Source organism: Aulostomus chinensis, chromosome 7, assembly GCF_037954235.1.
Source record: "Aulostomus chinensis isolate RoL2024-O1b breed Wild chromosome 7, RoL_Achi_v1.0, whole genome shotgun sequence".
Classification (NCBI taxonomy): Eukaryota; Metazoa; Chordata; class Actinopteri; order Syngnathiformes; family Aulostomidae; genus Aulostomus; species Aulostomus chinensis.
The window spans coordinates 18,074,957-18,088,105 of NC_141326.1; the positions used below are offsets into that span (position 1 = coordinate 18,074,957).

Sequence of the window (13,149 nt, forward strand, 5' to 3'; positions counted from 1 at the left end):
AACACAAACTTATCCCTGTCAGCCTTGTGGCTTAAGGCAAATGTCGCCATGCTTAATCAGGATTAAGGCCTCCTTGAAATCAAATGTGAAATGAAGATGTGTCATTTTGAATACAGACATTGTGCCAGCAATGAGAATATATGCCGGGACGATGTGCCAGGATGAAGTCTGGGCACCATGTGCTGCAAAGCTGCAGATGGTCATCACCAGAAATAGGCCTTGGCGTCAGAAACACTACTATTCTGATACTCTGGTGGTGATTGGCTGAACCAGATTTGGGCACAAAGTAAAAAATATGACTCCTGCAGCATTTTCACTGGTACTATAATGCAGGAAGTGTTTATTGGTGTACTGTGTTGACTTTTAATGTGTGAGAATCAACATGGGTCTGTATGGCTGTGGGTTGTCTCTGGGTGGCTGCTTGTGTGGGGACAGGTGGGTCCACAGCCAGGTGTTAGAATGAGCCTGCACCTGGGCCAAATAAAGGACCACATTGTTCCTTTCACATGTACAGACTGTTATGTTTCTCTCCAGTGTTGCGTAGTAAAGCTCGTGTACAGTTCATGCAAGTCACCACGTCTTCATGGTTGTCTCCGCCGCATTCACAGGAGGAATTAAAGTGTCGAAGGAAAGAGGGATGTGAGGGCTTGACGTCCTCGCACTAATCCCAACCAGTCACCCAGATAGCAACCAACACAGTTCACCAATCAGCCAGCACAGCTCTGCCAGGAAAGTCGGGTATTTTTAGAAGCCACTTTTAGTGAGAGGGAAACACCTCAAGAATCTGTGAAAAAAAAAAACAAAAAAAAACAAAACTTGAGCTTTCCCCCGGAGTTGTTTTTCTCAAACTGATGCTTTTCTGAGAGTCTGACATAGTTACAGTGATAACGTCTGGAAATGACAGCATAAATCTGTTCCAAAAAAACAACATAAACATCCTCGAGGGTGGGCGTGTATGATTTAAGGGGAGGTCTACGAACTAATTTTGTTATGACTGCACACAAGGACACTCACTATATGATATGAAAGCATAAGAATATATGTATGAGTGAGTGAATCTGTACAGGCGCTGGCCATCTAAAGCCCACAAGCTCAGTCAGTCATCGGAGAAGCTGCGAGGTGGATTTCTACCGGCAGTCTGCCGTTTAATGTCTTCAAACATATTTATCAGGTTTGATCACAATGGACCATCAGGCCTTTTTTTGTTGTTGTTGTTGTTGTTTCCCGGTAGTTCTGCTCTGTGAGTCATGAAGAAACTGCAAACACATTTAAAACAAGCTTGCACTGTTGAATTTCTGAGGAATATCTGAGGAATTTATAATCATTCCAGAGGAAGATGGCCATAGAGGCCCGTCTTTCCTGCTTCGTGCTTGTGTCTGTGAAGGAATGAGCAGGGACCCACCAGACGTGGGGCCTACAGGGATTCAGAGGTGCAGTACAAGTTATTCAGGTTGAGCTCACTGGTCAGTTTGACGCTATTCAGTTTGAATCTGTATTTTAATCTGCATTTTAAAAGATTTGGGCTGCTGTTTTAAAACCTTCATGTCCAGCTTCTTTCAACATCTAATAGAAAAAAAAAATTCTCTATATTTCTCTCTCTCTCTCTCTCTCTCTCTCTCTCTCTCTCTCTCTCTCTCTCTCTCTCTCTCTCTCTCTCTCTCTCTCTCTCATCTCTCTCTCTCTCTCTCTCTCTCTCTCTCTATATATATATGAAACAGAGATTTTTTAATGATGAATTCTAATTTTATCATTTTGGATAATTTAATAGACTGAAAATACTGAAATATATTCTAAAATGACTAGAAAATGGCCTTATGATTGTTATTATGTAACAAGTACCTGCAGTGAATTATGACAGATAATATAAAAAGTGCTGCACAGTCGATTCAATGTCAGCATTTGTAATTATGTAACCACAAATATGCCATTATTATTTCTGAACATGACCTGCATTAACGTTGCAGAAATTATATTTTTTGCGTACAGTATTTAATTTTGATTTTGCATTTTGTTGTGTAGGGAGATTTTATGATGGATGTATTGCAAGCCAATGGTTGTATTACCAGTGCTTCCAAAAAAAATGAGTTGAAATATTTTTTCTCCAAAATATTAAAAGTCTTGCCATAGAGGGTTACATTTGTGTGTTTGAATAAAGAAAAGCACATTTCGAAATTGTCCTTAACGTGTAGACTCATGATGCTATTGTTGTTTTATATCTCGATCCCGTTTTTGTACACAATAATTACAATAAGACTTTACATCAAAACACGCAGCACTCATCAGGCTGATGATTGCATTAATTGTCGTAACATCGGAATGTTGGTGACATTCTGCCTAAAGCTGATCCTCTTACCCTCTTTTTCCATTGTTGCTTCCACATGTCCTGAACAGTTTTCAGACCGATGGAGAGTTCAAAACACTTAAGTGTTCTCACATGCGACAGCGCTGCATACCTGTGTGCTGTTAGTGAGTGCAATCAACAACAGAGCCACAACAACAGCAGCAGCTGCAGAGTGGACCGTGGCCTGAGGGTAGAAGCTGAAGGGGTGTGTGTGTTGTTGTGACTGAAGCGAGTGAGGGGAAATGCCACGCATGCCTGAACACACAGACCAGCACATAGTTGTGTGAAAAACACATTGCTGGTCTTTAGTGGGCACGGGAGTGGAAGAGACCCAGAAACACTGGGACGGCGAGGAATGGGCTCACACACACCTTTGTGCGCAGGACTGAAGAGAGATTTAGCCAAACTCTCCTGAGCCAGCTGTCTGTATGAGAAAATCATGTCATGACACTGAGCAGTGCCCCCCCCCCCCCCCACCAAAAAAAAGAAAAAAAAGAAAACCCTGTGTTCAGCAGATCTTGCAGGACACACACACAGCCAGTCAGTGTGTGAAGAGGTGAAAAACAACACTTTAGATGAGATCGGTCCAACCCTGCACTGGAGACTCCATCGCTGCTGTAGAAAGACAGCGCAGGAATCTCTGATGTGGTTTGTCTTTGGCCGTGAGTGCAGGAAGCATCCTCTCTGTGGCCATCTGGGGTGATGTGGTTTAAACAAGTGTCTGGAGTGATCCACTGGGGGCGCCCAGGGAGGATCGGGTTGCCGGATGAGGATGTGGCCTGATGGAGCTGAGGGAGCTGGGGAGGAGGGGGGGTAGTTGAGGCTGCAGCAGCCCCTGATAGGCCTGCCGTCTGCTACTGTATCGCAGCTCTGCTACCTTACTGTCTGCTTCTGCTCTCAGCTCCAGTAACCTGAGCTGAGCTGCTCCGACTGCACAGAGTGGGAGGCTTCACATCCCCACAGTGAACTGGATTACTGTAGTGTGTAGTAGAGGGAATACTTTGGTAAATGGAGGTGATGTAGAGATAAATTTAATCATGTTGTAATGGAGCTACGGCCCAATTTATATTATGAAGCGAGCAGGGAATGTGACTGACATTTAAAGCAGTGCAGCTATCACTCATGTATGTCATGGTGTTATTATTCGATACAAGTAGGAATAATGTATTTAAATATTACTTTTTTCTTCAAATTCAATGATGGGGCACCTCAATTTAAATGTCTCTTTGTATTTGATAAGGATTATAATATATTAACTTATATTTAGACACCAGGATTAAAGGCAGTTTGAGATAAGTCCATAGAGAAATATAAAGTGATCTCTCTCTAGCTGATCGTCAGCATTATTTCACACAGCCTTGTTGTTTATAACAACATCTGTTCAAGTTTTCTTTAACTTAGGGTTTCACTGCATCAGTGGAAAAGCCGCGCTTGATTGCTATGGTTACAACCACCCACCCCCACCCCCACTCCACCCCACCCCCCTCCTACTGGCTGCTCAAGAGAGGACTTGTTTACCATCTCTGCTCCAGACTCAATAACATGTCAGTCATCAGGATTAGAACCTCCCCTGCGCGTCTCCCATTGGTCCTCCACGTCAACCCCCACCCTCCCCTTCCCCCATCTCTCTCCTCCCTGCAATCCCTCCCTCCCAAACTCCCCTGTGAATGATGAATGATTTCCAAACTGTCTGTCACGCTTCCTACAATGACACATGGGAAACATATTGAGCTTTGATATGCATTGAAAAATGAAATGTGTCATGTTTCCTTCTCATTTTTTAATGTTTCACTCTTGCTGAGATTGTTTTTTTGGAGAAAAATTCAAGCTGTTTACTTAATTTCTGCTATTTAGATTATGGTGCAAAAAAGGTGGCATTCTGGCGCTAAGACATGCCACTGGCTTCCGAGTGTAAACAGTGTAGTAGTCAGCTTTCATCCAGCAAATAGGATACAACTGGCATTCAGATGAGAAGCATTGCTGCGCTGCAGTCCTCTTCCTTACAAGTGTTCTATCCAAAAAAGAAATGCTTTTGTTTGAGGACACAACTTTGATTCTCTTCATCACAAACACACACAGACACACACACACACACACACACACACACACATGCAGGGAATACACACACGTCTTCCATTAGACATGATTAAAATCCAGCCATCTTTGTTATCGGATTGAAGCTGCTTTTTTTTGTGAATACAGACGAGGGGTAGAGAGGAGGGGCAAGGAGGAATGGTTGAAGGGCTCATGCACCCCCCCCCCCCCCGCACACACACACACACACACACCCCACACCCTGTGCATGCTTTAAGATGAGCCTGATACAGGAATAGATTTGATGCCTCTGTTGCTTTGCTGCAGTCTGGCATCCTGTTTTTCTGCCTCAAATGTTTTAGCTTTCTGGTTCTGAAACTGATGTTTGCAGCTGGATTACTCTCCTCTCCTCAAGTGCCTGTGTTGTTGCAGCGGAACGAGGGATTAACATTCTCCCCTTGAATCCTCATGCAGCAGCCCGACATTCTGCAAGTTCTCCTCCTGGTCTAGAGACCGGATGATACCTTTAGAACCCAAAAACATACTGCGCAGCACCTGTCTCTCAGCCTATTAGCGACGTCTCCCCCTTCCTCTCTCCCTCCCGCCCTCCCCCCAGCTGCTGTATTAACCTCTAGGTGTATGGATGCGCTTGCTGCTCACAAGGAAACTCCTCGGTGCCGACTGTTACCTCGTTCACTATTGATGAAATGGACCCTCCTCGTGGCACAGAGCTCTGGTGAACAGCAGGGGCAGGCTGGTGGTGTCTGACCTGACTGTGTGTGCTCAAGGGATGGGGAGGGAGGGTGGGGTTGTGTAACTACCGTATGAGATGAAAAACATCACAAACAACCCCAGCCCCCCTTAACATTTTGACTTCACTAAATTAGTGTTTATTTGTTTGTTTTTTTGCAGCCTTGATGCTTTGTATTTGCTCCGTCCTGTCAGGGGTGCGTGGGGGAAGACTTATCTGAAGAGGAGCCCCTTGTTAGGTAGTCCCTCTCCTTTGAAGTAGTGGAAACCCACAATGCTCTGCATAGCTGTGTGTAGAGACCAGCATTGTGGAAATAGGTTCGCATTAGGAGCATCTATAAATAGAGGATTGTATCCTTGATACCACGGGTTGTTTGGTCACACAGTGAAAACGGGTCGACTTATATGGGTTTAAAGCAGCAACACCCCCCCCCCTTTACTTTCTTCTGCTGGGAGGTATGCATGTTTGGAATTTCTCTTCATTGAGGAATCTGTTCGAATGATATGGAAGGAAAGGACCTCCTCCAGTAAGGCTCATTAGAGCTTGCCTTGGCTGCCCCCTCTTGGTAGCATTCCAAGAAATTGAACCTCCTCTGATTTCTTATTTTCTTTTTTCTCCTTTTTCGATCTGATCTGGCTGCTACAAACACACTTATGTCAGCATCGAATCGCCAATCAAATCACAGCTGTTGCGGGAGAACCGTGTGTGTTGGCATTTTCTGGCACAGTGTAAAAAAAGAACCTTGCCATTTGTTTGGAGCAGGTCCAGATATACACTATTCGTAAAGTGGCACGGAGCCTGCCGACTCCTTGTGGCACACATGTAGCGTGAAGCTATACATAGAAGTGAAAGGAATACGTAGGTAAATACTCCACTTAGTCCACTTAAACTGGTCTCACTGGCACTGTTGTGAAGTTTCCAGGTCTTTCTTATGAGGAAACAATTATTACAAATTACAGGGGGACTGAAGTACGTTGAACAATAAAGATATTGTATCAGGTCCGCATTTGAGGAAATCGCCAGAGAAGTTTTTTTTCGTCATATCCTGAAGGAATTTTCCAAACAGACCATTTCAGCTCTTCTGCACTATTAGATTGAAAGTAAGAAATAATGGTAAGTTTTTTGAGAGGCTGTCAAGAGTGGAAATGTTCATTCCCCTTCCCTTGTGAGGCGAAACTAGAACTGGCACTGCAAGAGTGTGTGTGTGTGTGTGTGTGTGTGTGTGTGTGTGTGTGTGTGTGTGTGTGTGTGTGCGCGTGCGTGCGTGCGTGCGTGCGTGCGTGTGTGTTGGCTCTGCAGCATTGCTTTAGTGCACCATCACGTTATTAACCTACACAGATGTTTTGTAAACCAACATGAAATATTCATGGAGAGATTAGTTCAGCAGCCGTCCTCATTTTCTCCTCTGATTCACAAAGCGAATGCTCTGACACCCACATTTAATTTCAAAGCAAATAAACCAGCCAAGCTCCTTTTTTCCCTCTTCTTCTTCTTCTTCTTCTTCTCTCCACATTACACGCACACTTTATGATGGATAGTTTTATAGGAGTGTTTTATGAAGATGTTTGCAAGAATAAAGTTATTCTGCCGACACACATGAAAGATAATGTCACTGGACTCCTATCCTGGGTGTGCATGATCGTATGTGTGAGTATGCACGTTTCTCTACAGCTCTGGCTTTGCACCAGGAGGTGGTTGCTAAGGAACCAGGAGTTCTGTGCCTCTTATTTCAGTTCAGCTCAACATAGTTCAGCTTTATTGGCCCTGTGGAGAAATTTGTCTTTCAGAAATAAGGAGCATAACAATAAATACACTTACAGGACACGATTTACAAACACCTCACGGGTGGAGGGGTGGATGTCTTTTCTGTTAAATATTCTTCAGCACCGGCTCCTCGAACACAGAACAATAACCAATTGCAAACACCTCATCAGGTGCTTTTTTTTTCCGTTTCTTCTTTTCAATAGACTTGTGAATCTAGGACACCATCACCTCCATGTCTCCACATTAGTTAGCAGCAGAGATGAGAAAAGTACACACAAGTAGAAGTATAGATTCAACAAAAAAAAAATAAAGAGGTAGAGGCTCTTACACCCACTCAGAAGTGTAAAATATTGAGACTTTTTCCTGTTCCGCCTGCGGTGTTGGCTGGTTGACTTTCATCCATGTCATCACTCATGTTGATGCTACTACTCCTCTCCTGACACGACACAGAAATCACATTCTTCATGATAACAGATGATATTTCTCCGTGTTTTGAGTTCCCAAAACCCATCTGTATTTTTGGGGGGGGTTTTCTTTTTAAAAATGAATGAATTCAAGCTTTTTAAGTTTTGGTCTTCTCCCGTCTTGATTTTTTGCAGTTAATTGTTTATTGGTCGAAAGAATAGAGTGTATAGACATAGGCTGAAAATTTTTAAATTCTACTTGAATTGATTGGTAGTACACTGGGTTTTATTTATACATGTAGCATACAATTTATACAGCATATTCTTCCATACCATGTTTACCTTAAGTGAATACACATATCCTTGAATTTAACTTGCATACTAATATAAGCACGGTACAAATGTACTTCGTCCTGTCTTCCTTCTTTTTTTTTATAGGTGTTTGGCGAGTGGCAGCCAATGTTTACGTGTGGTAGCGCCACCTACAGCATTTTGGATAGTTAACAATTTATTTACCCCAAAACCATTTATATTGGGTTTTTTTTGTTTGTTGCGCGTGAATAATAAAGGAACCATCTTGTTTTGCTATGAAGTAATGAGTAGAAAGTACAGATATTTGTATTAAAATGTTGTGAGTTTTAGTAAAAAGTTGTCAGGAAAAAAATAAAGTTAAGCTGAGATACCTGAAAAATCTTCTGATGTACAACAACAAAGTATTTGTACTGTTTTACTCTGTTTGGCTCTGGTTAGCAGTGGGAGTTGCTTCCTCTTTCCTGAAGTGTGTCATAACAAGCCGCAGGAAAAGTGCTTCGAATATTAAAACCACACGCCTCCTATTTGCCATCTTCACGCGTGATGCAGTAAATCTCAGTAGTACTCAGTGATCCTAATAAACAAGTATTATATACTGTAGTAGTATATACTCAGTGTGTAATCTCTGCCAGAATTCTCTTCTATAAAGTGCAATGTGTTGTTGATAACATATCAGGATGGATTTGCGTTCCTCGCTGATGTTTAGCAAACAGTGAGAAGCCTCTATTCTTCATGTTTTGAAACATACACAGTAATTCCTGTCCATCTTCCAGCCGCTTGGAAGAACCTACAGTAGACTTGTGTGTTCTTGGCGGCTGCAGTAAAAGTTTCTGTCGTGTTTTAGACTCCTCAGGATAAAGTTGGCCCGTGGAACCTAACTTTCATTGCAGTTGTGTGAGATTTGTGGATAGTCTGCTACCAATAATTTATCACCTGCTTTCTACTAAAACAGACGTTTAGCTCTGCCGGTATTCCGGTTCCTTTGTGAAGGTGCTCTCCAGCTCTGTGGTTGCAAGATTCTTGTGGGATTCTGGTGGGATGGGAGTCAATTTCACAATTTATCATGTGACTGGGACAGGATAGGATTAGAAGTCAATGAGAGCGGAAAAAGAACACCAAATGGGAACGGGATGGAACAGGAGTCATTCTTCCGGGACTGGGATGGAACAGGATTTTATTATTTTTTTATTATTCTGTCATGGGACTGGGATGGGACAGGAGTGAATTTGCACTCCCACATCACCCTCTGTTCTGTGGTCTCACTGGAGTTGTGCAACTCACTAACTTACTGTACCCTGTTTACCTCTTCACCAGGAACCAGTCATGCATACCAAAAGAGTTAAAACCACTTTTTTCATCATGTGACTGATAAACATTCGCAGTCATGTCAAAACACATGAATCCTCTCATGCTGGAATCTAAGAGTCACCCTGTACTTGCAGGGATTTTCTGACGTTTTCAATAATAACACAAGGAAGCAATAGATATTCTTGACTAGTTCTTATTGTACAACAAATAATCTATATTTTCAAGCAGGGGGTTTTACAGTTCCTCGGGGTACTTAACATTGGTGCTCTTCCAATTAGGTTGAGGGTCAGGGAGGTAAAAATTCTTTTCCTCCATCTCCCTGTTCAGTGTGATTGAGTAACACGCAGAAACACACACAGATCCTTCTTGGGTTTTACACACATTTATTTCTGTATATACACGAACATAATGTGCTTTACTCATCCACAACTTATTTGTTTGCTTTCCTGTTACCAAGCACATAATAAGAGCGATAGATCTTCATAATTCACATCTTCTTGCTGTCATTTCTCATCCCCTGATCTTCAGCTACATTTGTGTACATTTAAACCACCATCTGCATCTTTTTTGACCCTTATCTTCCTTACTTTTGTTGTAACACTGTCCAGCTGTGCAGACTGTTTACACCCACCCAATGCTGACCTCTTCCCCATCTTTCTCTGTCTCCTCCAGTATGTCCCGAACACTGCAAGCACGCCTGTACAGACAGAGGCGAGTGTTGCCACAGCCAATGCCTGGGCAGCTGTACTGAACCCAACAACGACCTGGCTTGCTCCGCCTGCCTCCACTACTACCACGAGGGCCGCTGCGTGCCAGACTGTCCCCCAGACACGTACAAGTTTGAGGGTTGGCGCTGCATCACCATGGACTTGTGCTCTCAAGTGCACCTCCCCGGTGATGTTCACTTTGTCATCCACGGGGGAGAGTGCATGCCCGACTGCCCCTCTGGCTTCACACGCAATGAGACTAATCGGTGAGGACATACCCTTCACTTCTAGTTAAGGACTTGGAAAGGCCATGCCAGGTGACACAATGAATGTACAAAACATTAGTAAGGGCTCCTTACGTAGAAACGTAATGTACTGTATTCGAGTGAAGTGAGGTCATCAGGTTGAATTCGTAGTATTTACTGTCACTAAAGCCTCTTGTTTCTGTTGTGTACTTCTGAATAATTCATTCATTTGCATAAAGTATCCTTGAGCTGAACTTTACTTGACCCAGCCCTTTCCTGTTTTTTTTTTCTTCTTAAAGTCTGGAAGTGCTCAAGGTTTAAGAGCATGTTGCGCTATAAATGATTCAAGTTTAGACTTTACAGCACTCAGTATAGTGCTTTGATTTCAACACCACTGTAGATTATATGGACAAACACTGACAGGGTTTAAGGAGAGCTGTCTTGACAGCCAACACCTTCCACTTGACTGTTTTTATTCGTCATTACTGAGGATAAGAATACGTCTTTGTATGCAACCCTTCCTCCCTGTTTTGACTTGTACATTCCCGAATGTTCCATGCTGACTCTCTGCTGCTGTATACTTTTTGGCCATAACAGAGCTGTTTTGTCTCTGAGGTCAATACAGTGAGTCACTCTCTCACGAAACAGAGTTCAGATGAACCCATAAAAAGTGAAGTTCTCAGTATGAGAGGTGAACTTGTATTATGCTGGGAATTTCTTTGCCTGAATCCTTTGGAATGCTTGGGAGCAAGGGAGTGGACAAATGGCTTCAGGGTGAGGTTGAAAGGTTCCCATATGATATTGCTCAGGACCCCCCCCCTCCACACACACACACACACACACACACACACCCCCACACACACACACACAAATCTCCCTCTTATCTTTCACCTTTTTCTTTTCTTTTTTTTTTTTACAGTATGTTGTGCAGCGCCTGCAACGGCTTGTGTGATAAGATGTGCTCACCCCCTATCATCGACTCTGTGGATGCTGCTCAGTCCCTGAAGGACTGCACCGTCATTGAAGGCAATCTGGACATTAACATCCGCCGTGGAAGTGAGTGCAGCTATGCCGCAGCACGCTGCTTTCAGCACCACACACATATTTCACAGTGTAATGTAGCTCGGACGACCAGAAAACGCCGCAGTCCAGAATGTTTCAGTTGACTAAGCATCAAATGGAACTGTGAACGGGGCGGCACGTGGTGCAGTGGTTAGCGCTGTCACCTCACAGCAAGAAGTTCCCGGGTTCGAGCCCCAGCCCAAGCACGGGGTCTTTCTGTGTGGAGTCTGCACGTTCTCCCTGTACCTGCATGTCCAAAGACAGCAGGCTAAGCTAATTGAATACTCCAGATTGACTGTAGGCGTGGCTGTGAGAGCGAATGGTTGTCTGTATGTGGACTGGCGACCCGTGCAGGGTGAAACCTGCCTCTCGCCCAAAGGCAGCTGGGATAGGCTCCTCTCAAAAACTAAAAAGTGGATTTTGATTGTAAAAAATGTTGGAATGATAGATTATATTACAAGGAACAAGTGATTAACTTTAGGAGGCGATCTGGATCAAATTGTAGAAGCAGAAGAACATTCTGGGCCATATGCAGTGTAAAGCTATTGCAGTATTTCACTCAGACATTAATTGAGTGTGATTCTTCCGTTGCTGAATGTCAGCACCTCTACATGCTCCAAGTTTACTCATCTAGTTAAATACTTTAACTTCCACCTCACCTTTCAAGTTATGATAGTAAGTACATATTTAAAGTGGCAGTAATCACTTTTTAACTCATTAAGAGAGTTCAATTCAGTCGCAGAATGCTGCAATGGCAGTTGCATAATAACATCTGCATTTAGATTGGTTCCCTTTCAGTGGGAAATTACAACATTTACACAGTACATAAACATTCTGTGGAAGGCAAGAATACTTTATTATCATTTCCTGAAGTGTATCTCAAACAAAAGTTTACTTGTCATTATAATCCAAGGATAAAAAAAAAAAAATCATTCTCTTTTTTTTTTTTTAAAGTAAGCTGAACATAAAATCTTCTTTCTTGTTTAAATGAAGTAAACTGAGGGTATAAAATATTTTAATTTTTTGTAAGAGATATAACTCACACATTTCACTAGGTGACGAGAATTAAAACAGCACACTTTACTGCATTAACCTAACTGAACATAATAATCATAGTTTATGTGGTATAGCACCTTCCACAGAAATAAATTCACAAAAATAAATTGAAATGAAAGAATTAAAAAGAGACGCATCGCATTTTCCACATATTCTGGCTGTCCAGACGGATAATATATAGGAGTCTGATGGTCGGAGGGGCTGGGATGCACCGTGACCATCACTGCATCTGCCACCTACACTCTAATTCATTTACCACATTATTCTTTAATGCGGCTGTTGTGCTCTGTTGACTGTCTGGCTCACACACACTCATCTCCTCATATGATAAAGCTTATACGCATTAGTGTTGAATGAGATATATCTGCGGGAAGAGTGAGTTGGGATGGCATTGTAGCGGTCCCTGCGGATTCCTTAATGTGGCTTTTAAAAGCTGTTTCTCTGTGCGTTTATCTCCTTCCCCCAGATAACATAGCGTCTGAGCTGGAGAGCTTCATGGGATTGATCCAGACAGTGACAGGCTATGTGAGGATTCGACACTCCCACACACTTGGATCGTTGTCCTTCCTCAAGAGTCTGCGTTACATCAACGGGGAGGAGCTCATGGACAAGTACGTCTGTGCTGTTTGTCTGCACTTACTGCCTGTGTGTGTGTGTGTGTGTGTGTGCGTGTGTGTGTGTGTGTGTGTGTGTGTGTGTGTGTGTGGTGACTGGCAGAATTAAAGGACGTGAGTAAACTGCAGTCTAGCAGGGAGGAGGTTGCCACCAACACATCCCTGAAGTTACATAACTGTCAGATTGAAATCTGTTGGCTGGATGTTTGCCCTGGATGGTGAATTTGTACATTGTTGTCCAACTATTCTGGTTATCTTGACGGATAGCTGTCATTAAAAAAAAAAGTGATCAAATAACAGAGACAGGCTAGATAAGTGAGCTATCAGTTTCCTCTTCACTGGGATATCAAGAGCGGTCTTAGATAGGAGGGAATGCTTTTTTGGTAATGGCCAAAGGGGTCATGGGAAAGTCTGTCGCCCCTCTTGTTGTCATTTTCCCAGGATAAAGTTTCACTCAGTGGAATGCTGTTGAGGATGGCAGGCATTCCCTTCAGCCTCGAGGTGTTCTACTGCATTACTTGGCCTGGTACAGCACTCAGAGAGTGTTGGCA

The 13,149-nt window shown here is 43.1% G+C and overlaps 1 protein-coding gene across 1 annotated transcript in view; it reads left to right on the plus strand.

The window, feature by feature from the left end:
• The window catches only part of igf1ra (insulin-like growth factor 1a receptor), a 72,821-nt gene that overhangs the window by 40,107 nt on the left and 19,565 nt on the right, over positions 1-13,149 (plus strand). Inside the window, exons 3-5 of the mRNA XM_086208931.1 lie at positions 9,587-9,887; positions 10,786-10,922; positions 12,451-12,595. Coding sequence (XP_086065057.1) covers positions 9,587-9,887; positions 10,786-10,922; positions 12,451-12,595 — 583 coding nt within the window. The remainder of the gene's footprint in view (positions 1-9,586; positions 9,888-10,785; positions 10,923-12,450; positions 12,596-13,149) is intronic.